The following is a 23,348-nucleotide window of genomic DNA, read 5'->3' as shown; positions in this document are numbered from 1 at the left end:
TAATACACATACAGCATCTGAAACACAAACAAGCAACTTATTTAATTCCAATTAACTTCAAACTTCAATTTAAATGAAAATGATCACAGTTTATCTATTTAAGCTGCCATGAACAAATCTTAGCTGTTCCTGTCGTACACACATACTGACAAATACTGAAATAACATTTGAATCAATTAAGGTTTCCCACATTGAAAATCCCATCACTCACAGCTGGAACCTCTCCCAACATTAGAAAATCCACAATGCATCTGTAAAGTTGCATTTTAGGCCACATAGGCTGTGTATTTGATTTAATGGTCAAAGAATCTGCCACAATGCATTGTTTAGAGAAAGCTACTGTAGTTTTTTAAATAAAGCCAACTTACTGTAAAACCATTTTTATATTGCCTTTGCTAGTCAGTGACAGACATTGCCCTACCCCAACTTTTTTTTCTAACATCAAATTCAAAAACTTACTTTTTACTGTTAGCTTCACACTCCCACAGGTGTTCTGTCATGTTATTATCTTTCCAAAAACACTTGTGCTCTCGTTGCTCTGTTAGCTTTTATGCCATTTTTTTAATTACCGTTGTGTGCCTTAACTAACATAACATTCTCAGGTCTCTCTTATTCTCAAATGAATAACCAAAGCCAAAGACTCTACGTGCACTCTTCCCAATGCAGACAGCATTGGTCAAAGCATGTTTACCCGCTCAGTGTCCCCCTACAGTTGATATCACCAAGTCTTCCCTGGAGTCAGGAGTCTGGGCCCTGACAACTTTAACAATTACCAAACAGTCCTCAAACTTCACCCTTGGGTTTCCTAATAGGTGCTACACAAATTATTATTATTATGATGATGATGATGATGATGATGATGATGATGATGATGATGATGATAAACCCCATCTGAACATGTAGTTATATTCAAATAAGCAGTCAATAGTACTGTAGTTTTACATGTACAGTGGGGAAAAAACACAAAAAAATTAACTTTATCTTTTATGTTTTAGGTACAGTGTTGTCATCTGTACATATAATTTTCCCTGTATCTCTATAAAATTGTTAGAAGGATGTAATTATTCAAATATTTTCTTATTTTTGTAAACAAATATGGCTGACCTCCACCAAAAGGTCATGCTGTTCTTCACTAGGACAAAACCTTCATGCTGATATAAAAGGACATACATTCCAAATCAAGAGCAGGGACAGTGCCAGACCATATATACAGACCTGGCAACAATAGAGATGGACCAAGACATGCTCAGAATAAGAAAGTTCACAAAGACTCTCAACTATTTCTGGATTGGACTCCATGCTGACACGGAATCATGTAGGTGGTCTCTGGAAAACCAGAATTAGGAACTAGGGCAAAGAATGACAGGATAGCCTTTTTAGACTGCGAATTTCCATCAGTAATGAAGGGCATTTAAAAACTGATTTGTACCATAAACCAGTGCATATGGATCAGTACTAAAAGGCTTAACTCTCAACACCCACTGGAGCACAAACCAATTCAATTCAATTTCTTTATTGTCCCACAAGGGGAAATTAGTTTAGCAGCAGGATATAAATAAACAGAACAATACTATAAAATAATAATGACAATAATAGTGATAGAAAGTCCAAGGACAGTTATTTGCCATTGAGGAGACAAGATGCAGTGGGGATAAAAGAGTCTTTTAGTCTTCCTCACAGGTACTCTAAAACGGCGGCTGTAAGGCAACAACTCAAACTCACTGTGAAGTGGATGGTTCAAACAATTAATAATAGAATGAGCCTTTCTAAGCACATTTCTATTGTAAATGGCAAAAAGTCCATCTTGCCAGCGCCCTGAAATTTTGCTAGCAGTTTTTACCAGAAGTCCCAACCGATTCTTATTCTTCACCGTCAGGTTACCAAACCAGGCAGCGATACAAAAAGACATCACAGATTTGATAAAACTTCTATAAAACAAAGACAACATCTCAGATGAGACATTAAAAGATCTCATTTTCCTTAAAAAGAACAGTCTTTGTTGAACTTTTTAGTAGTGGCATCAACATGAGATTCAAAACACAGTTTATGGTCGAGTACCACACCTAGATATTTATATCTCTCAACTATCCCAATATCGGCAGTTTTAATGATAGTAGGTGATGAGCTATAAGAGGACTTCCTAAAATCAACAATCATGTCTTTAGTTTTTGACACATTAAGTGAAAGGAAGGACTCATCACACCAATTCACAAAATCATCTACAACCTGTCCATGGCCTGACTCGTCCCCCACTGGAAGACTGACGATCACTGTGTCGTCAGCAAACTTCAGGATATGTCTGTTCGTGAAATTGCTGCGACACTCATTTGTGTACAGAATGAACAGAAGGGGAGAGAGGCAGCAACCCTAACCCTGAACTGGGGATCAAGACGTCACCAACACCGTGCATTATGGGACTATTGTTCACACAGGTCCAAATTGTATACATAGAATATTAAAGAGCAGCTATCCCCAAGGTCAAGGAAAGTCAGAAAGCCATCTTAAATCTGCACTCTAATCAAAAAACAAGAGAAAGTGATGCATTTACTTGGAAATGTTATTTTTTTAAAACTGTCATAAACAACACAGGCTTATAGTTGTAAATTGCTAATATAAATTGCTAATGTTTCCCATTCATATGCAAAATGTTAAGACAAGTGTGCAACACACCTGCAACTTGAATACCTTACTTTAGTGCAAGAGCTGTAAATTTAGGCGAGAATAAAGAGTAATATAACTAACTAACAACCTCTTATTACAAGTTTTAATTCACTTTTTATGTAAATAGATACATTTCTAAAAAAAAATGTAACTTAACATGTTAATAATTTCAAACTGAATTTCCCTTGTTACTGCAGTTTACCTGCAGTACCTTTGCAGCCTGGTAATCACTATTATAGAGGTTGCTTTTGGATTTGAAAGTAAAAACCCTTAAAACACTTAGAAACTCTTTATAATGGTGAGCTGTGTTGTAAAATGGCGTAAACATTAGATTACCTCTGTACAGAAGTCTCTATTCAAAGGCTCCAAGTCTCTGATCCTTGGGGTATAACCACAACAGGTTAACAGAAACTGATTTAAGCCAGTGATGGGGGGGATACGCCCAGCACTCACTACTAAATGCCCACAGTCTGCTAGATGATGGGGACAGACAAATAGTCACATAGCCCTGCTTAAAGAACTTTTTGAGTAGATTCACTCACTGATTTCCATCATTATACTCCTTTTGTACTGTCTAAGTGCTGGAAATCAGCCATGATAGCTTGTGTAATATTTGGTTATTTCTTGATGAATTCAGGTGGCTAAATCCGCAAAGAACAACAGCAGAGGCCAGATAATTACAATCTCTACTGGAGATCACTGAAAATATCACAACTTATTTCTAGGTATTTCTTTAACCGCTCTTAACACTCTGACTATGCTGGTTTTCTTGTTTAGGTTTGAAGTTAGGTGAAAAATCATATTGACCCAACGGCCTACAACTGCATCTACCCTGGGCTGGATTACCAGTCCAATCCAGACCACTGATGATTCTTCATATTATCTCAACAAGCTTCTGCTGCCCCCAAGAGGCCAGAAGAAAGAAAAAAGCAAAGATATACATGTAGCCTCATAAACCGTCAGTTTTAACAATTTGTGATATTCTATTTTTTTCTTTTTTTTTCTTTTTAGAAAGATGCGCATCTGAGTTTAAATGAATTTCTGTTGTCCCATCATGTCGATTACAATGTAATATCCTTTAGTTCTTTGCTTAATTATATTCATGAAATGTAATTAAAGTCTTAATGTAACAGACTGACGTTTTTAAACAGAGAACACGCACAGACGAGGACGTTGTTGTGTCAGTGATCTGTTCTGATTCATTATGATTCAGTAACAAATGATGAATGATATAAAATGATAATTAATTTTAACCACAGGATTTTTCAAACAAAAAATGTATTCATAAAGCACAACAATAAGTACAACAGTGTCACCTCTTAGCAGTCCAAACAAATGATTGTACAACTACATTTCTATCCGAAACCGTTAAAACAATTTTTCAACCCTTTCCCAAGACCGAATTAAACGGGAACTACATATAACGGCCAGGTAAATTGTTTAGGTAAACAAGTAAATAATTTGATTCTAATAATAATAATAATAATAATAATAATAATAATAATAATAATAATAATAATAATAATAAAATTGGACTTACAAAAGAAGAAACACTGGGAAACTAAGGTAAACAGTGTTTTTAAAACACGCGAGACTAATAAGTATAACATCACTTTGCGATCCAGTTCGATTTTCTATCGTAGACGCAAAAAATAACGTAAACACCAAATGTGTTTGGTGAATTTTCCCGACTGTTCTTGAACGCAACGCGTCTCGTCACCCTGACCCGGAGGAACTTCTGTTCAGCTTTATTACCCACAATTCCTTTCTCCGCCTTCCTCTTTCCGTGCTGCAGCAATGTCTAAGAGAGGTATGAGAGTTGCTTTATAAAATCCACCTCCATCTGCTCTTTCTAAGACGAGCTACAGCGTATATAGTTGTTTATGTGTGATAGAGAAGCTAAATCAATGTTTTTGTGGGACTAGTTTTGAAATTATGACAAAAGTTAGCGATTTTATAAAGATCGCGGTTGAGATGGGAATTGAAGGAAGCCATGTTTTTCGTTCAGCGCCATGTATTACTGAAGCGAGAAATGCTAGAGGCGGAAAATGTGTACGAGCTAGTCGCATTTTCTTCCACACACTTTAGCCTTCTGTGTGGTGATAAGGTCTTTGTTTTTAAGTGAGTTATAACGATGCTTCCTGACCTGAAAGTGTGCCAATGAAGTGAATTTATTTGTGGTGATCAGGGCTAGCCGGGAAAGCTAAGCAGAGCCGGTGCACACCAAGCGTGAATTGTAGATAAATTGGAGCTGCCACATTTGAAACAAACTCTTATTGAGCAAAAGGGAAAATGCGTGAGGTTCAATGTAGTTTTAGCTCTTGGTTACTACGTGTCATTACTCTTAACCCAGTGAATGGAAAATAGGGTTTAAAGTGTTTACGTGTTTTGTAGCTTCGAAATTAAACAGAATTGTAAAAGTTGTGTATTTGTAATATCCTTAAGGTTAGACGTTCCTTTAGATTTGGCTTCTCTGAATTTTAACCATCATTGTGTCCTGATCAAAGGTCATATTCATGCTGCGTTACAAGCTTCAGTAAAGCATGCTGTAGCTTGCTGCTTATGTATTACAGTGGGTGTGTAGATTTCTCAAATGTGACATTCGCTCCTAAAATGGACCTATGTGATGATTAAAGCGCTATCATAAGTCAGGGATTTCAGTGTCACTAAGTACACAAGGGCACTCATGGTAAATACTTACATTTGAAATATCTTTCCTCTGAGTTTGAATCACAAATGCCCAATTTGTCAGGTAGAAATGATTCTTACTCGAGCATGTTTCTTTTCCTGCAGGACGTGGTGGTTCCTCTGGAGCCAAGTTCCGCATCTCCCTGGGTCTCCCAGTAGGAGCAGTTATCAACTGCGCGGACAACACAGGTAGGTCTGTGGTAACTCGTTGCTGTGTCAGGTTGACTCCTGTTGACTTTTGCTTCTCTTGTTCACCTTTTCTATACAATACGGTCTTAAACTCTTAAGTGATTGAAGGGAATTTAAGATCCAGCCTAAAACTTGCTGTTTTTGATGTTGAGCTGTTATCTTTTCACTAAGACTGACCACACCATTCTTCCCTGTATGTGAACTAGTTTATTTGGTGTGCTCCTTCTGATTTTGTTGTTGTAAATAGTTCAAACTAAAAGTATCACAAAAGGACAAAGTTGGTAAATCTCAGGGTTTGTTTGTTTTTTTCTTTCAAATTTTGAAAGTTATGTGGAACTGCTTAATTTTAACTTGGCTATAGAGAACCATGTGCTGCTCAATGATGAATGTACTGGAAACCTGGATTAATTTCTTACTGCTTGGAATGGCGATAAACCTCCCACTTCCTTGGTATTGCCCTGTGTAGAGAAGAAACCCCTTACTCGTTATTCCCTGTAACTTCATAGTGTTTTTTTTCCTAAAGCAGTTGTTTGCAGAGTAATGATCACAAAAGGCTAATAAAACACATTAGCAAATATAATTATTGTACTCTTTCTTATTGAAAGATATTGTTTTAATCCTTGTTGCTTATACCTGCTGATGTTTGCACTGAATAAGTCTGCTTTTGTTGTCCTGGAAGCAGCTTTATCATTAAATATAAGTGACGACTTGGAATACATGGTATCTACCATACTGACTAATGCATATAAATGGATTATTTGAGATTTTTTTATTTAACCTCTGTGTGAAAATTAACATGTAAAGCATCAGTGTGTCAGGTCTAAGGAGAGAGGTTTTCTGAAAACTAAGATCTCACCCAACATGGTTCTTTTGTTTCCACTTTTTCTAGACAGAATGCTTTTGACTGTTTGATTGTACTTGATTGTACCTGAAGGCTCACCTGACTTAAAATCTATACTCAAAAACATGTTGTTGAAGTTGAACTTGGATTAATATGTAGATTAATGGGCACGATTGGTAGCAGTGTCCAATTAATTTACCTTGGGGGGTAAAGTAATTAGACACTGAAGGTATGTTGTTTTTTAGAACCAATTTAAAAAGTACTTGGCAGAAAAAGAAACTGTTTCAGAACTTTGAGTAACTGCATCTCACATTATGTGAACCTGTGCATAAACATGGCACTGTTGTTTAAAAGTGAAACTACAGTGACAGGTAGGGCTTTGCGATATGACCAAAATCTCGTATCCCAATATAAGACATCTATCGTCCCGATAACGATACAAATCACAAAATAGTAACATTTTCTGTGAATTCTGTGAATCTCGGGCAGCTTGACTTGTGTGAAGTGTTTCTAGCTGGGCGTCGTGTACCTGGAGTCGAGTGTTTTAACCGATGCATGAAACGATACATTTTTAGATATAAGTTGAAACGGCCGGCGTTTTCTTTGTATTTATTACACGGCGTGCTGCAGGGAAAAGCCTGTTCTAACGTTTGAGTCTAAGGTTTATTTTTTAGCACCTGGCGGCCCTTTTTTTGCTTCTCACCCGTAAATACTCTGCATACTCTTTCATGTGATTCAGTTTATTTTTGAAAAGTCTCAACAGGATCTTGAGTTTTATTGTGAAAGATTTATGTAGAAAATAAACAAGCGGACACACGATAGTTTTACCGTCGTTGTTACTAACGACAACGCATAGAAACAGGCGCTTGTCTGTCCGTAGTGTGGTTATATTAAATATAAGAGAAAGAGAGAACTTTAAGACATTAATATAGCCACTACAGTGACATCAAAATAATGAAAAAATATTGCCGTAAACAGTTTATTTTGCGACACCACAAAACAAACTATAGTGTAAAATGAAACGATAGATGTTTTTATATCGTCATGCGATATATCGTTATATCGAACAGCCCTAGTGAAGCACTGGGAAAATGGCTACCAGTTGGTTCCTTCTGTCCGCCCCTTCCAAAAGCACTTGCTTTGTCTGCTCAGTGGCTCGGTGAGTTGTCGTAGAAGGGAATATTGATTTCATCACTGTGGGTGAGACGGCAGCGACCCCACTGTGGCTGACTGATCTCAATCAGGGATGAGACAAGCTGACAAAGTGAATTTATCATAAACCGGAATGGGAGTAGATCTTATTTTCTGCCACCCTGTCCTCTGTTCTCATTATGGTGTTTCTTACTGTGTTTTTCAGGTGCCAAGAACCTGTACATCATCTCTGTGAAAGGCATCAAGGGGCGTCTGAACCGTCTTCCTGCTGCTGGAGTTGGTGACATGGTCATGGCCACAGTCAAGAAAGGCAAGCCAGAGCTCAGGAAGAAGGGTAAGTGGGAAACTGGTCGTCATACAGTCTTCACCAGACATGTAGGTTCTGTTTGCAGCGTTGCACACACTTTCATAAACTAATTATTAAATGTCATTTAAGCTGCTTTCCTGCAGAAGCAGTCATTTCTCAATGATAGATAACTAAACAATAAGGAGCGGTGGATCCATTAACAGTGAAGCTGGTGACTGTATTCCTCTTTGCCTGTTTAGCTTTAGTTTAGTGAAACGTGTTTACAGGTTCTGGTTGGAGTAGCCTTCCAGCTGGAAGATCCCTAGAGCAGAGCAGGAACTACCGTCGCCATCTGCAGTCTTTAAATGTCTAAATATAAGTTGCCAGTTTCAGTTGCAGAAAGTTGTTCAAATATGGTTTTTAGTTTTTCATTTTAAGCTCAAATTAACCTTGTTCCCCTCTCCACAGTGCATCCTGCGGTGGTGATACGGCAGCGGAAGTCGTATAGACGAAAAGATGGCGTGTTTCTCTATTTTGAAGACAACGCGGGTGTCATAGTAAACAACAAAGGAGAAATGAAAGGTGGGTTTTTGAAACGTGGTGTGGCATTCATGCGCGCTGTACAGGGAGGTGATTGGTGTGTGGTCATGACAGGCGCATATTTGCCCTTCCAAAAGCACTTGCTTTGTCTGCTCAGTGGCTCGGTGAGTTGTCGTAGAAGGGAATATTGATTTCATCACTGTGGGTGAGACGGCAGCGACCCCACTGTGGCTGACTGATCTCAATCAGGGATGAGACAATTTATAAATACTCAGTACAACTTTTTCTTTTAATGTATTGGTTAATGTTATGTTTGACCCAAATGATGTGCTCCCAGTAATGAAAATAACACCACCTTATCAATTTGCCTAACTTTTATGCCTCTCCATTGTAAAATCAGTTTATTTTTTAAGCTTTTAAAATAACACAAGTATCGGGACTTATGTTCCTTCGTGTGTGTGTGTCTACAGGTTCTGCCATCACAGGCCCAGTGGCCAAAGAGTGTGCTGACCTGTGGCCCAGGATTGCCTCCAATGCTGGCAGCATAGCCTGAGCTGGACCCTGCACCTGTTTGTTTTCAATAAAAACTTGTTATTGAGATGTGTCTTGGTTGTTTCATTTACCTTTCGGTCCAAAATGTTAAGACTATTACAGAAAAGGCTCTTATTGTTGTGTTTTAATATTCATAAAGAGTCAAGTACATGCTCAGAACTTTTTTGGTAATATGAAGTTTATTTTTCTTTTATATTCAGTATGTACATGACTGAGAGCTGGTACCCCTTGCCGTTCCTCACATTAGATACACTAGGGCCAACAAAGATGTTGTTGTTAACAAAAATGTCAAGACTACAGCTGTAGGGAGAAGTCTAAACTTTGAACCTGACTGGAGAATTTAAATCAAAACAAACTAACTCGTGAGGGGTGAATTTTACAGCCGACATGAGGATGGGATAGAAGCCACACAAAATTAATAAAGAGGAATACACTTCAAAATGTGTTTTTACAGTGTCTAGCTGTCACCACCTAACCGTGAATGAAATCTTCCCCTAGTGGACTTCTTTATAGGAGTGTGGCATTAATAGAGTTTTGAATATACAGTGGAGGTGACCTGTGAATTGGCATGCATGTGTACACCATCCTTTTTCAGTTAGTGTATAAATGTGCTTTCCTGCTCGGCCATTTTCAGTTCTGTCTGCTGTACTTGGACATCCCTGGCACCTCACTGCTTGGCAGATGGAAGCCACACTACCATCTGCATATAGCATGTTTCCTCTGTCATAGATGCCTTCATCATGCCCATGTTCCAAAGTCAATCAGTCTGAGGTACAAAGAAAAGAAAAACATTGCATTTTCCCGCACTTCACTGTGACAGTATGTCTGCATACAGTTTCAGTTGTGAAAAAGTGGCGCTTAACAAAGGTACAGATAATACTGTGTATGTGTAGGTGAACGTTCAGCTGTGGTCATGTAGCCTGTGTACCTGCAGGTTTAGTAAAAGAACTTGGAAGTGTTAATGCAAGAGGTTAGTGACACAATGGACATAAAATGCCTGACAAATAAGCAGACAGTGCAAAGCTATCTAGCTGTAGAATGCACAGTTGTGGTCAGAAGTTTACATACTTGATATTTTGAGCCTTAACAATTTCTTTGAATTGTTCTTTTCCCCTGGTATAATAATTGCAGGGCATACATCTTTAATGTTTTAAAAAATATTTAGTACACAACTTTGAATTTATTTTGTTTTTAGAAAACAGAACTAGTGATAACCTCACATAATCCTCCTCACTAAAACACTGAGGGAGAGAAGCAAAGTGAGACCGGAATAAAGTCTTTCCTGGAGCGAGGTGACGGGAATACTTGTCAAATGAGCCACGAGATGGTTTCTCGTGGCTCATTTGTGGTCAAAATTATATATACAGGCTAAAATATATACACACATTCACTTTTGTCTTTCAACTTCAAGAGCTATTCTCATTATCGATCATAATTGACTTTCTCTTTACCAGCATAGAGGAAGTTATATGACAACAATCATTGAATTGACAAATATGCAGAACAACTGGAAAGTCTAAGAAAGGAGAATTACAGAGTTACACAACTTGGGAAGGTGTCTTGGAGCCATTTATAAACATCTGCAGATTCCAAGATCATCAGTTTGAACAATTTTGTGTAGGTACAAGTTGTTTGGATGTGTCATCACCGCCAAGTTGTAGAAGAAGACCCTATCCTGCACTCAGGTGAAGAAATTGGTTAGGATATTCAAGAACAACCAAGGCTCAAGTCTGCCTGAGTCTTGGAAACTGCTATAATGTCAGTGTCACTGTACAGTAGGACAGGTTTTGGATCACTGTGGCGTTTGGAGGCTTTAAAACCTCTGCAAATATACCGACTATCGAGCATGGTGGTGGCAGTATGCTCTCAGGCTGTTTTGCTGGATACAACAGAATGTTCCAACAGGAGGGTAATGCTAAACATGGATCAAAACTGGTTTTGGACTGGATAAAGCAGACAAAGCTTCTAGAATGGCTTTGCTAATGGCTAATAACAACTAATAAACAACAGTTCAACATTACTTTAAGATATGAAAGTCATTCAGTTTGGGAAACCTGAAGTTTAAGAGATTCTTTCTGCTGCAAAGATGGGTTAGAGAAACCACAGCTCATCAAACAGCATTGCTCTAGAAATGCCCCTTTATGTCTAAATTAGTTTAAAATTGGGAAGTACAACTTTTTTTTGATCGTTATAAAGCCTTCAATTAAACCAATGAATCCAATTAAACTATCAGCTACTTCAAGTTTACCTGCTGGTTTATAAAATGGATTTGATTGGATACTCATGTCTATTCTTGGTAATGGGCTTCTTAAGAGTTTTGTTCCCACATACTAGGGCAACACATAGGTTAGTACTGCTGCCACAGAGGTGTAGAAATAAGAAAAGTGTATTTTAATTTTTTTTTATCCAATCTCATGTAAAAGGAAATTTCAATGCTATTTTTTATTTTTCATAAACAACCAAATCTCAGCATACTTAAAATGTGTGGCACAGTCGGTCTACTCTGGACTGGTTTAGGATGGTGTCATTCTAGTATTACTACTGTGTGTCAGAAATGCTGTGTCATCCATGGCAACTCAAGTTTTCTTCAAGATATTTTCAGTGTCTTTTCAAGTTTTGCTAGATGGACATTATTCTCCATTAACACAGCATACAGTCTGCTCTGAACTTCCTGGACAATCATCTATTTTTCAGGAGAATGGCCCATGCATCTGAGATGGCTTGAAATGAGTAGGAGCACAGAGTTTAAGAGAACACAGCCACCAAAAGCATTTGTGGGAACTACTTGAAGATATTTGTAAAATCTGTAGGTCTTCATGACTTCTTAATAGTGAAATTTAACAGTTTGATGTCTTCAGCAGTGTTCAACAATACAGTAAGACAAGAAAATCCATTAAATGAGCATGTGTTTACAGTAGAATTTCTTTGGCTGTGCGGTATCTCAAAAAAAATTCCTGGTCTTTACATCTGAAAAAAAAGCTTACATTTACTGTATTTGATCAAAAGGCTAGAGTGTCAATTCTTCAGTCATTTTGTATGACAGCAGTTCAGGTTTGAATAAAGTAATGGACTGAGTAAGATAGGATATTAACCACTTTCTTGGGCATTTGTTTCAAGCTGTCTCAGAGTTGTGTATTCTATTTTCTTGTTTGGGTTTCTACTGTCAATATAACTTCTTTCCCAATGGTCTTGCCAACCAGCTCCATTTCTACACTTGACACTAAACATCTCTTTGATTATTTTACAGTTTCACTTTTATTTCACCAACGCCAAACAGAAGCAGCTTAGTGGGGTTTTTTGTTTTTAAATATACAGTAGAGCTTACCCAATGCTGTAGTGGAAAAAGAGTTTAAATTTCCAGGGAGCCACCTTCACTACAAGTCAGAATTTTGGCCAAGCTATGTGAAGTTCCCATTGTGTGGACTTAAGATGTGCCATTTCCCAGAAAGAAATGGGAACCAATTTGTTTTATTTCCCAACAAGTTAACTTTAGATCTTGAATTCAGGTAGAAGAACCGACCCATATGGAAAAGAAATAGTGAAAACTTATATGATTTACTCATGAAAGTGGCCACTTTCTCATTACTTTCATACATTGTTTTAGTAAGTATCCAAAACATACAAGTTTCATTATATAATTTTTCAAGGGATCTTATATCTGTTTTCACTCTTATATGCTTTTCAAGACAGACACAAGACAGATACAAACTTTATAAGATTTATATATATCTTTTCCATATGGAGAAGCTGTTCTATTTGGATAATTAAGCTAGATTCTGAACAATACATTTTATGTGGTGCTCTAAAAGTTGAAGTTTAGCAGACTCATGAGTTGATTTGTACCTCAAGAGTGACTCTGCCTCTGATAAATTTATCTAACAAATTAAAATTCAAGGTATTACGTCCAGTCTGGGAATAAATGGCCTCCCTCCCTTCCCTTTGCTGTCCTTGTCGCTGGGGGCCTCAGTGCGGGTGCTCTGTGTTGGGCTGGGCTGTGGGCGCTGTTCACAGGTGGCATGGGGGTGGGTGTGCCATGTCCCATCCCGGTAGGTGCAGTAGCATACTGTTCGCTCGTCAATGTTCACACGCTCCCCTGCTGGGATCACCCTGTTCCCAGCAAAACAGTTGGGACCTATAATGACAGTTAACATTTTATTGTCGTTTCCGTCATCAAACAGTGAACGAGTTCATAGAAGAGCGTATCCTTCCTCTGTAGTCGAGGTTATCGCTTGTGAAACATGCCGGCTGTCTCTCTAATGGGACCGCACCTTTAGTCTCATTGTTTTCAAGTAGGGTTTACTTTTAAAAATAATCATAAACCTAAAGAATAAATAACTCCATTCTTGCATATTTTAAGTCTCAGATCTGTAATTACAGACAAATCTGGCTGTAGGTTATTATAGGGCTTTAACCCCAATTTGATATGGGGGTCCACTCCCAAGCTACAACCCACCAACCACCCACCTCAGCACTGTCAGTATTAGCTGTATGCTTGATGCTTTGTGAATTATTCAGTTAAAAAAATATTATCATGGCCTGCTAGTGTGCTCAAAACAAACAAGCACACAGTGAAATGGTTTTTTTCCATTGCAACACAGGTCTAAATATAGTTGTTTTTTTATTTTATTTTAATATTACCTGTTAAAATTATTGTTTTTCCTGTTTCGTTTAAATTATGTCAATTTTCTTGCATACAGCAGTTTTACTATTGATTTACTATTTTAGTTTAAGAAGTCTCTCTTCCCAAAAGATAAATGAATGCCCTCTAATATCTCTCAGGTCTATATCATATTAAAGCAACAACAAAATCGCAGTTACAAATTATGTGGGATAGTAATTACTGACTAAATAATGCAAACAGCCTGCCTTTGATTTGCATTCCTTATTCACAGATGGGGCTCCTTTATTTGGCGGCTACCTGAGAAACAATTACCAACCCCAACCAGCAGGAGCACAGGAAGTACAGTTCATCTAATGCCAGATCTGATGGCATCCAATAAAGCACAGCTGACATAAGGGAATTTGGCAGTAGTAAGGAAAAAAATAAATAAATTAAGAAAACAGTGACGCAACAAACTGAACCATCTGTCCCGCTGTCTGTGCAGAACTGAAGCAGTAAAAATAGAAGGTTCAACTTAACTGCAACTGCCTTTAGACACCAAGAGCAAGGCAACAGCAAAGCATGTTTATGTGCATGTTCCTGTTGGGTTTTTTTTTTTTTACCTTTTAACTGCTTTCCATGTCCAATTTATTCTATAATTAAGGCAACATATAAAAGCAAAGCTAATATACCCACTGCTACAAAAGAGCTCAAACTCTCCCACACACACACACACACACACACACACACACACACACACACACACTGATGCACCAGTGTTTCAAAGCCAGTAGCAATGAAAGTCTGAGTGACATAACGGGAATGACTGTATAAGCTGCAGGGTGTGTGATGTGACATAACCAGTGCAGCTTCTGAGAGCTCCAGGGTGAACATACTGACTGTCACAATGACCGCTCTTACTATAGTGCACACTGGGATCAACAGCTTAAATATGTGTGTGTGTGTGTGTGTGTGTGTGTGTGTGTGTGTGTGTGTGTGTGTGTGTGTGTGTGTGTGCGCGCATGAGGATAAAGTCAGTGAGATGGGATATAACAGCACAGAGGAGAGTGGATGTACACATAGATGAAACAAATGACAGCTGGGAATGGGGAAAACATTCAGACAGCAACATTTTAAACAGAACTGTTATGAAAAAATGTCCAAAAGCACTGATAAGCTGTATAAAAGCATGCACTGAGTTTGTAAGTAATTTAATGTCCATGTTTAATTAGAACTTCAATTCAATGTTATTTATATAGCGCCAAATCACAACAACAGTTGCCTCAAGGCGCTTTATATTGTAAGGTAGACCCTACAACAATAGATAAAGAGAAAAACCCAAGAAACTTGCAACTGTTCTTGCATTACCCAACCTCACCCCAACCCAGGGGATGATGATACCTCCACCCGACCTGATGTCCTGGGTCCCCCTTGCTGTAGCATTTATGTTGTACGTCATGAGTCTTGTCATAGTTGTGATAGCAGTTGCTTCTTCCAGATGTTGGACTACTGAGCTACTAGTTTTTTCGATGTTAGTCTAGTTGTTGGGTGTAAAAGAATCCATATTTCTCGTCATGTAACTCCTTCCGCTGCTATTGCAGCATAGTGTAGTAGCATGCCAACAGCTCCCTATTCTCATTCCTCGTCTTCTTATGCTTTATTGTTTCAGTAGCCCACTTCTCATCAATGTGCCCTAGTTCCTTAACATCTGATACAGACTTTGTTAATGCAGGCAACGTCCAGGTATGGATTTTGTGGGCTATGTGTCTCTTGCTCATATTTCTGATGCTCATATTCCCTCACAAAAAAAAAATGTCCCTACTCGACCTGTAGACAGCCTTTATCCTAGTTTGGGTTCTCTATCCACTACCATGGGCCTGAGCGCTTGAGGGTCCTGCGCATAGTGGTTCCATTTACCATTTTTTTTAGCTACTGGGTAGAGCTACATCTATCACTACAGCCATCTTTCTCTGCTTGTCCACCACTACTATGTCAAGTGGGTTAGCCACCACTAGTTTGTCTGTCTATACAAAGGAGGGGGGAACAACTAAGCTGTAGTGCCTCTTCACCTCACTGTGCAATACCTTTTGTGCAATACTTTTGTAAATAGTCAACGGTGCAATAGACTCAATACTTGAAATGTGCAATTCACTTGTATTTTTATTTTTATTCCTATTTATTCTATTTATCCCCTTCGTATATTTTATTTATATTGTCTCTGTATTTATATATATATATGTGTGTGTGTGTGTGTGTGTGTATTATATATATATATATAATATTCTGTAACTCTGTAACTTCTGTCGGCGCTGTGCTTTTTTGGAAATCGAATTTCCCAGAGGAACCCACCCGAGGGATTAATAAAGTTCTATCTAATCTAATCTAATCTAATCTGCAAGTCTCACAGGATCTTAGCTCATGGTGTTCCATGCCCTTCCTGCTAGCATCTTGCACCCTGCGCTTATGTGCTGGATTGTCTCTAGATCTTTGCACAGCCTGCGCCTTGGAACTTGCCTTGTGTGATAGACCCCACCCTCTATGGCTTTGTCCAGCCACTGGTAAGGTTTCTTGATGCGAGTCACTTCTTCTGTAGTACGGTAATCCTACAAGTACTAGGGTACAAGATCAAGGATATATGTAGATATAGATCCTCGTGGACAAGAAGGCTGGAAGCCAAAATCAGGGTAGCACAGAAGGATTTTCATTTTTTTAACTGAGACATGATCCATGCCTACCTCTGAAGAAGCTAACGGCAGTCCACAGATGATAGGAAGCACAAAGGAGGTGGCTAACAGCAGGTACTCATCTAGACTGGCTAACAAAGGGTAGACAATCCTGATCATGAAGGATGCTCACAAGGGCACGCCATCATGAAATTACTGGCCAATTACCTGCCTCTCCCACACATGGCAGCTCCTGTCAACATTGTAGCTACCAAGCTGAGTAGGTGCATTAGTCAGTATGTAACCACAGTTCAGAAAGGCATTGGAAAAAACACCAGAGGGCCAAAGAACCAACTTCTTATTAATAGAGCAGTAGACCAGGACTCTAAGACCAGGCAGACAACCTGAGCAACCTGGATTGACTACACGAATGCCTGAAACGAGGCCATTTTGGACCATGCTTTGTGCACTGGTCATGTTGTCATGTTGGAACTATTCCTACATAGTCGGGAGCTTGAAACTGTCAAATACATCTTGGTATGATGAAGCATTAAAAGTTCCTTTTAATGGAAATAAGTAGTTGAGCCCAACTCCATAATACCCCTCCACCAAACTTTACACTTAGAATAATGCAGTCAGACAAGTACCATTCCCCTGGCAAAATCTCTGCTCGTCCATCAGCTTGCCAGTTGGAGACATGACAAATTTCAATGCAATAATAAATCAGGCAAATATCTGGCAAACCTACTTAAGCAAAATAAAGAAAAAACAACAATTACAGTTATCAAAGACTTAGCAGGGAAACCATTTCGTAATCTTAAAGATATAAATAATGTTTTTAGGACGTTTGACATGAATCTGTACACTTCTGACCATGACTCGAATATGGAAGATATTCACAAATTTCTTAGTGCTATAGATCTGGCTCATTTAACACAAGACCAAGTTAGGATGTTGGATAAACCTATTGCTCTAGAAGAACTATTCTGTACTCTTAATCAAATCCCCAATAATAAGGCACCTGGCCCAGATGGAGTCCCTGCTGGGTCCTACAAACATTTTTGGCCAACCTTGTTCCCACTATTTATAAGAATGACAGATAAATTTATGATTACCTCTAGAATTCCTCCTACCACGAATACTGTTGTTAAAACCGAATAAAGATCTCACTCAGTCAACTAGTTATACACCACTTTCTCTGGTAAATAAAGACATTACAAATATAAGCAAGGTCCTAGCATCCTGCTTTGAGAAAGTAATTCCAGCACTTATCCATCCTGACCAGACAGGTTTCATCAAAGCCATTCATCTATAAACACTCATAAACTATTTAATTTAATGCTTTCACAGTATCAAAAAAGTAACACTCTAATTGTATCACTCGATACAGAAAAAGTATTTGACAAAGTCAACTGTAAATTCCTGTTTGCAATATTTGAGAAATTTGGATTCAGAGAATCATTTCTCAATAGGATAAGAGCATTTAACACATTGGTTGACTCCCTCTGATCAGGTCTGGGGGCAGCCCAGAACTCCATGGTCCCAACTTCAAAATGCTTCCGCAAAGGAAGAGAAGTGGAGGGCAGGGGTTCGGGATGTAGATGGGGTCATCCAATAGCCGGACGTACCAATCATTCAAGACCCACCTTGCTTCTAGTCCCCCCAATACTTGTGTATTAATGTGAGCAGGTGGTCTGAGAATAATAATGACTTGAAAAGCGCCATAAAAAAGGGGGGGGGGGGGGAGGAAGAAGGAAGATGGAAGGAGCGAAAGAAGAAGGGGCGTGGATGACTATGAGTTATTTCTTATTCTGAATTCATCAATTTGGATGAGTGAGTGAATAGTTTTACTGACTCCTCACTCCATTGAGGGTCATTGATGCTCAGACTGGGGATTGGGGCACACCCCAATTGTGTCATGGAGATCAGGCTCAAATTTTCAGATAATTTCCAGTCTGGAAAGTTTCCCATCCAGATGATGTGCAGTAATTGAGTTTTTTTTCTTTAAAATGAACAATAGAAAGTTCCTACCAGCTATTTGATACTATATAATACTGATATACGCTTTATGGGCAACAATATCTCAATAAATAATGCCATTTATTAAACCTGCTTGGCAGAATTTGGTACTTTTGAGTGTGTTAGGTCCCGGGGAATACCCAAATATATTACAACAGTACTAATCAAGGGAGAACATCATTACGAACAAAATGAATGACAAAGTCATAAAAATTTGGAATGATTAAAAAAACCCACCTAAGATAAATGACAGCAAATATCTTTCTGGGGTCTGCATGCACCCAAGTCAGTAGGATGAGGGTTAAGAGAAGATCCTGTAACTGCAGTTTGAGGGAAAATCTAAAATTTAATAATTTATTTTACGAAATTTAAAAAGCATTAGCATTAAAAAAAAAAGTTAAGTTTGTTTATATATGCTGTCAATTTCAGTTCTTTTAAGGAAATGAGAATGAGCAAAAAAAACCACTGGTCAATCGGCTAAGAAAACTGCAATCTATAACTGAGAACACAGAGCATTACAAATGACTTTATACAACTCTTGCTATCGTCCATTCCTTAATAAAAATTTAAGCTTAGTTTTAATGATTACATTTACTACAGAGAGCAAAAGAAGCGATCTGAAAAGTTTTGGTAAGTACTAGGGGAGCACCAATCCAATATTTGGATCAGATATCGACCCGATCCTGGCTCAAAAAAGTAAATCAGCTGTTGGTGACAATGGGCCAATCCATGGGGCTGTCTATTTGCTGTCTATCTGGTTGGTATTGGGAGACCTAATGGAGAAAGCTTACAGCAAATTATCAGTTTTGGCATATCTGAAGATATTTCATAATCATTACACCAACACCCTTTGTATTTACAAAGGTTTTCGATTTAACTACAAACTGTGGACAAGCTCAGATTTGGAGTCACTTTTACTGTCATTATGTTTGGTAAGAGAGACATTATATAAGGTAGAAGGCCAAAGGCTGCTGATTTTGTGTAACACTCGATGGGAAGCTTAAATTGCACTTATGGTAACATAACATTATGAACACAATCTGCCCACTGAAACTAGAGTCTTTAAGAAAAACAACTGTGAAACTTGTGAATGCATTTTAATATACGATCACTTGCCAAACAGGAAGTCTTAGCGTGTTTTCTAAAGACTTTTTGAGTTACGAATAAATCCATATTTGTTTCTTTTTGTTTGCAAGAAGGGGATTTAAATTTTCATGATATTCTCCCAGTTTACACGATTATGCAACATAATGTATGCAAAGCTGATACTGAAGCAGATCTTTATGAGGCAAAGAGAAAGAAACACTTTGAACCTGAGTGACTCTCACCGGTCTTACATATGGGGCAGCAGTGGTTGGGTTCGTAGGTGGGGTTAACGCAGTGTGGGGCTGGGCACTCTGAAATGCTGCAGTACACCTCTCTGTTGGGCTCACAGCGACATCGCTCACACCTTGACAGCTGAAACACACAGGTAAGCGTGAACATCATTATTACATGTTAACATTTGGATAGTCTGCATGGTCTCAAAATAAAGATGCGTAACAATGGTAGGGTTAGAGTTGCTTTTTCTTTAACATTCTGGTGCCTTCAGAATGTTAAAAAAAGGCATCCTTTTTTTTAAAGTGCTAGTGCTCTGGGCAGCAAACCCATCCTGGACCCATCCTGCCCTCTATCAACAGTTTAATGCTTCTGTAATAGGGTGGTGTGTTAGTACGGGGGGATCATTTCTTTGCACACTTTGGATTTCCCAGTACCAGCCCAGTATTATTTAAATGCCAGCACCTATCTGAATATTGTTCCTGACCAATGTCCATCACCTTGAGACTACAGTCTACACATCTCCCTACACATCACATGTCACAAAGCTCACACCACTCAAATGGTTTCTTGAACATTAAAAAAGGTTCAGTGTACTCAAATGGCTTCCACATTCACCAGCGCTCTGTCCAATAAAGCACCTTTGTGATGTGGTGGAACAGGAGATAGGCATCATGGATGTGCAGCTTTTAAATGTTATCATGTCAGTCTAGACCAAAACCTCTGAGGAATGTCACCTTGTTGAGTCAATGTCAAAAGTAGTTAAGGCAGCTCTGAAGGCCAAAGGGGATCAAACCCAATATTAGCAAGTAGTAACAATTGAGTGTATATCTAAAACATATTTATGGAATTTATTGTAGGTTACTTCATTAGCTTATTCGTGTAAGCCTTCAAACAATCATAAATTGGGCCAAACAACCTGCAACAGCAGGAAGGGTTTGAATTTGGTTGTCGGAGGAGTTTACAGAAGTTCGAGATAATGAATCACTGCAACAAGGAAAATCTTTTTTCTAGACATTTACTCAATGACCTGAAAATTAAGAATTTAACATTTCACCTTTCATCCCAAAGTTATTCAAGCATGTTGCAAACTTGCTGTTTTTTGTTTTGTTTTTTCCCCCTCTGGTTTTAGATGAGTTGGTAATTTCATATTACATGATTATGTATTACCAATGAAAAATGTATCAGTGACATGATGACGTATAGTATTACTGCATGCATTAAAACTATTCTGGCAAAAACAGCTGTGTTCTGTAAAATAAGGCATATAAGGGCTGTGTATCTAAAGTTTGCACATTCTGAACTAGTTTGAATAAGTGTTGTGAAACAACAAAACAAAACCAAAAATCCCCCCCCCCCCCCCCCCCCCCACTCCCCAAACCCTGTAAACCTTTATTTTTTTTTTCCTGTAAACGTGTTGCTTATTTCTTTGGAACACTTTTAGAAAACATCACAGTGACACAGCGAGGATGCTATACAAAACATTCTATGCTTTACATGTGTCATGCAGCTGCAAGAAGAGGAGAAAATACACTATTTTACTGAGCGGCAAAAAAGGAAACAATAATTTATGAACTTTATTATAAGTAGGTGATGGAAAAACATCTGGATTGAGAGAGGATCCCTACTAGCATGGAACACATCAACAGGGTTGTAATATTATGAACTTGTGGCTGGGACATGGATTGGAGGAGTTATTCAGAAGTTTGGCTATTTCTCACCCTGAACTCCTCCAGCAGCCTGTATGTTTTGCCTCCGTAGACACAGACTCTGGCCATAGCCTCGCACACCGGGCAGCACGCTTTATACCTGATCCGCGTGCACCGGGGGTGGATGCGAGGACACTTGGGTCGGACGCATACTGGGCCGTCGATGGTGCATGTGCATGGACACGACGTAGGGCTCGGGTAGTAAACCTCTCCGATGCTGTACACGAAGCCGTGGTCGTCGATACACCACTTCCCCCTGTAGTCGCCGAACTCGTAGTCCAAGTCGGTTTTGGAGTATTCCGCAGCAACCGCCACGCGCGCCGGACCGTGCGGCAGCGGAAGGAGTAGCAGGATCAGCACGAGCAGGACTGAGAGATAGCGGTTTGCCATGGCGAGCAGGTTACCTGACACTAAACCGTGTGTGCGATTACTGAGGAGCTTCTCTAACCGAACTTCTCCTCCTACTATCAGGAGCGCCTGTGACGCCCATACATGCGCGTCACCCTGGAGCGTCACTGAAATTACCCGAGGACAGCAGGCGGCTCCCCGAGCCCTTAATTTCGGCCAAATCCGGAGGTAACGTTAGGATATTAAAGCGCAGGGAAGGGCAAATGTTTGATCATAGCTTAGTTTCATAATAACACATTTTTAGGGTCAAAATGTGGTAAGAAAAAAGGGAAAAAAGGAGGAAAGAGCAAAGCTGAACAAAAGTTATAGACGTGTGCAAGGTGTTATCTGGGAGAAAAGTCAAGGGGCAAGGTTGTTTAAATATTTTATGTTGTTTTTATTCATGTTTAAGTAATAATGAATGATTTTCAACTAAACAAAGTTGGAACCTAAACATATTACCACTATATTTACATAACAATTGTATTCTCCTTTTCTTTAAATTCATTATTTATACAGCAGCCATAGTTTCATATTTGCTAATTTGTTCTTGTCACCAAATAAGATTAAATGTCATTTTAACTTCCTACGATTGCCTTTTACATTGCTCCAGAGGTTCCAACTTTAACATGTCAGACAAATAAATGAATAATTAAATACTACTGGAATCTCTGAAAATAAATCCTTCATTTTGTAACAGACAGCGGATGGAAACCATGAACAGAAACAGCATTTGTATATGATAACAAAATCGTATTCCATCGCATTAACATCAATATTATTATTGTATGGCAAATCTTTTGTTTCAGTCCTTTGTTTATTTTTAGGAATAAAGTATTGCATAAAATGTTTATGTGTAACTGTTTTTAAGCTAAGTAATGTCAGTGTGTGAATGTGTGTGTGAATGGGTGGATGACTGGATATGTAAAGCGCTTTGGGGTCCTTAGGGACTAGTAAAGCACTATATAAATACAGGCCATTTACCATTTTAATGTCATGGATTGTGCTGCTTTCATTACCTTTAGATGTAATGTCTGTTTAGCATGTTACATTTAACCCAAAACTATGTGAAAAAGTGCTCTTTGTGTCTGTCCCTAACCAAGCATAATTGATATTACTCAAATCAAACGTTTAGTTGTTTGTTTGTTTTTTTTGCTAAACTTAGTTTTTGTAACTTGATCTAGCAAAATAGTTTCCGTGCTTTAATGAAACCACAATAGGCAGGGATGTGTGGTATCCGTGTTGCACTCAGCAGTGATGCAAGGTTGTGTCATGGTCCTGGGTCGGTGACCCAGCGCTTTAAGTTTATTATTATCATTTTCCAATTTATTATCATGATTATTATTGTTGTTTGAGTTCTACGTGTTATTTTCGGTCTGCCTCTGAGTCTGCGTCTGTATCTGTCTGTCTATGGTGTCACCCCTTCTGTTTGTGAATCTGTTTAGTTCAATGTCTTGTCTGGTTCCATGTGTCTGAGTTTCCTGTTTTATTGTGAAGGTCTGTGTCGTATGTGAGTGTGCTCAGGTTTACGTTTCCCCTGTCTCATCAGCTGTGATTTCTCCCAGGTGTGTTCCCCTCCTGTCTCTCATCCCTTGATTACTGCTATCTGTGTATTTAAGCCCTGAGTTTCTTTGTGTCAGTGTCGTGTCGTACCCTCAACTTGCTGTGTGTTTGTAATGTCCTGTCCTCCAGCACCTTGGTTTAGAGTTTTGTTTTTGTAAGTTTTATTTCGTGAATCTTTCCT

General features: G+C 38.7%; 2 protein-coding genes across 2 annotated transcripts; one reads left to right on the top strand and one right to left on the bottom strand.

Moving 5' to 3' along the window:
- The first annotated feature begins 4,333 nt into the window (after positions 1-4,333).
- rpl23 (ribosomal protein L23) lies at positions 4,334-8,955 on the top strand. The gene is made up of 5 exons (XM_004568601.2): positions 4,334-4,471; positions 5,455-5,538; positions 7,737-7,865; positions 8,286-8,399; positions 8,828-8,955. Exons 1-5 carry the CDS (start codon positions 4,459-4,461, stop codon positions 8,908-8,910), a joined length of 423 nt encoding a protein of 140 aa, XP_004568658.1. The 5' UTR covers positions 4,334-4,458; the 3' UTR covers positions 8,911-8,955.
- Positions 8,956-9,075: 120 nt separating this feature from the next.
- si:dkey-283b1.7 (von Willebrand factor C domain-containing protein 2-like) lies at positions 9,076-21,781 on the bottom strand. Its single transcript, XM_004568599.2, has 3 exons — positions 21,230-21,781; positions 19,520-19,649; positions 9,076-13,041 (listed from the first exon to the last, which is right to left on the bottom strand). Exons 1-3 carry the CDS (start codon positions 21,605-21,607, stop codon positions 12,800-12,802), a joined length of 750 nt encoding a protein of 249 aa, XP_004568656.1. The 5' UTR covers positions 21,608-21,781; the 3' UTR covers positions 9,076-12,799.
- Between the last annotated feature and the right edge of the window lie 1,567 nt (positions 21,782-23,348).

This window comes from Maylandia zebra, linkage group LG4 (genome assembly GCF_041146795.1).
Source record: "Maylandia zebra isolate NMK-2024a linkage group LG4, Mzebra_GT3a, whole genome shotgun sequence".
Classification (NCBI taxonomy): Eukaryota; Metazoa; Chordata; class Actinopteri; order Cichliformes; family Cichlidae; genus Maylandia; species Maylandia zebra.
This window is presented reverse-complemented; position numbering and strand designations above follow the sequence as displayed.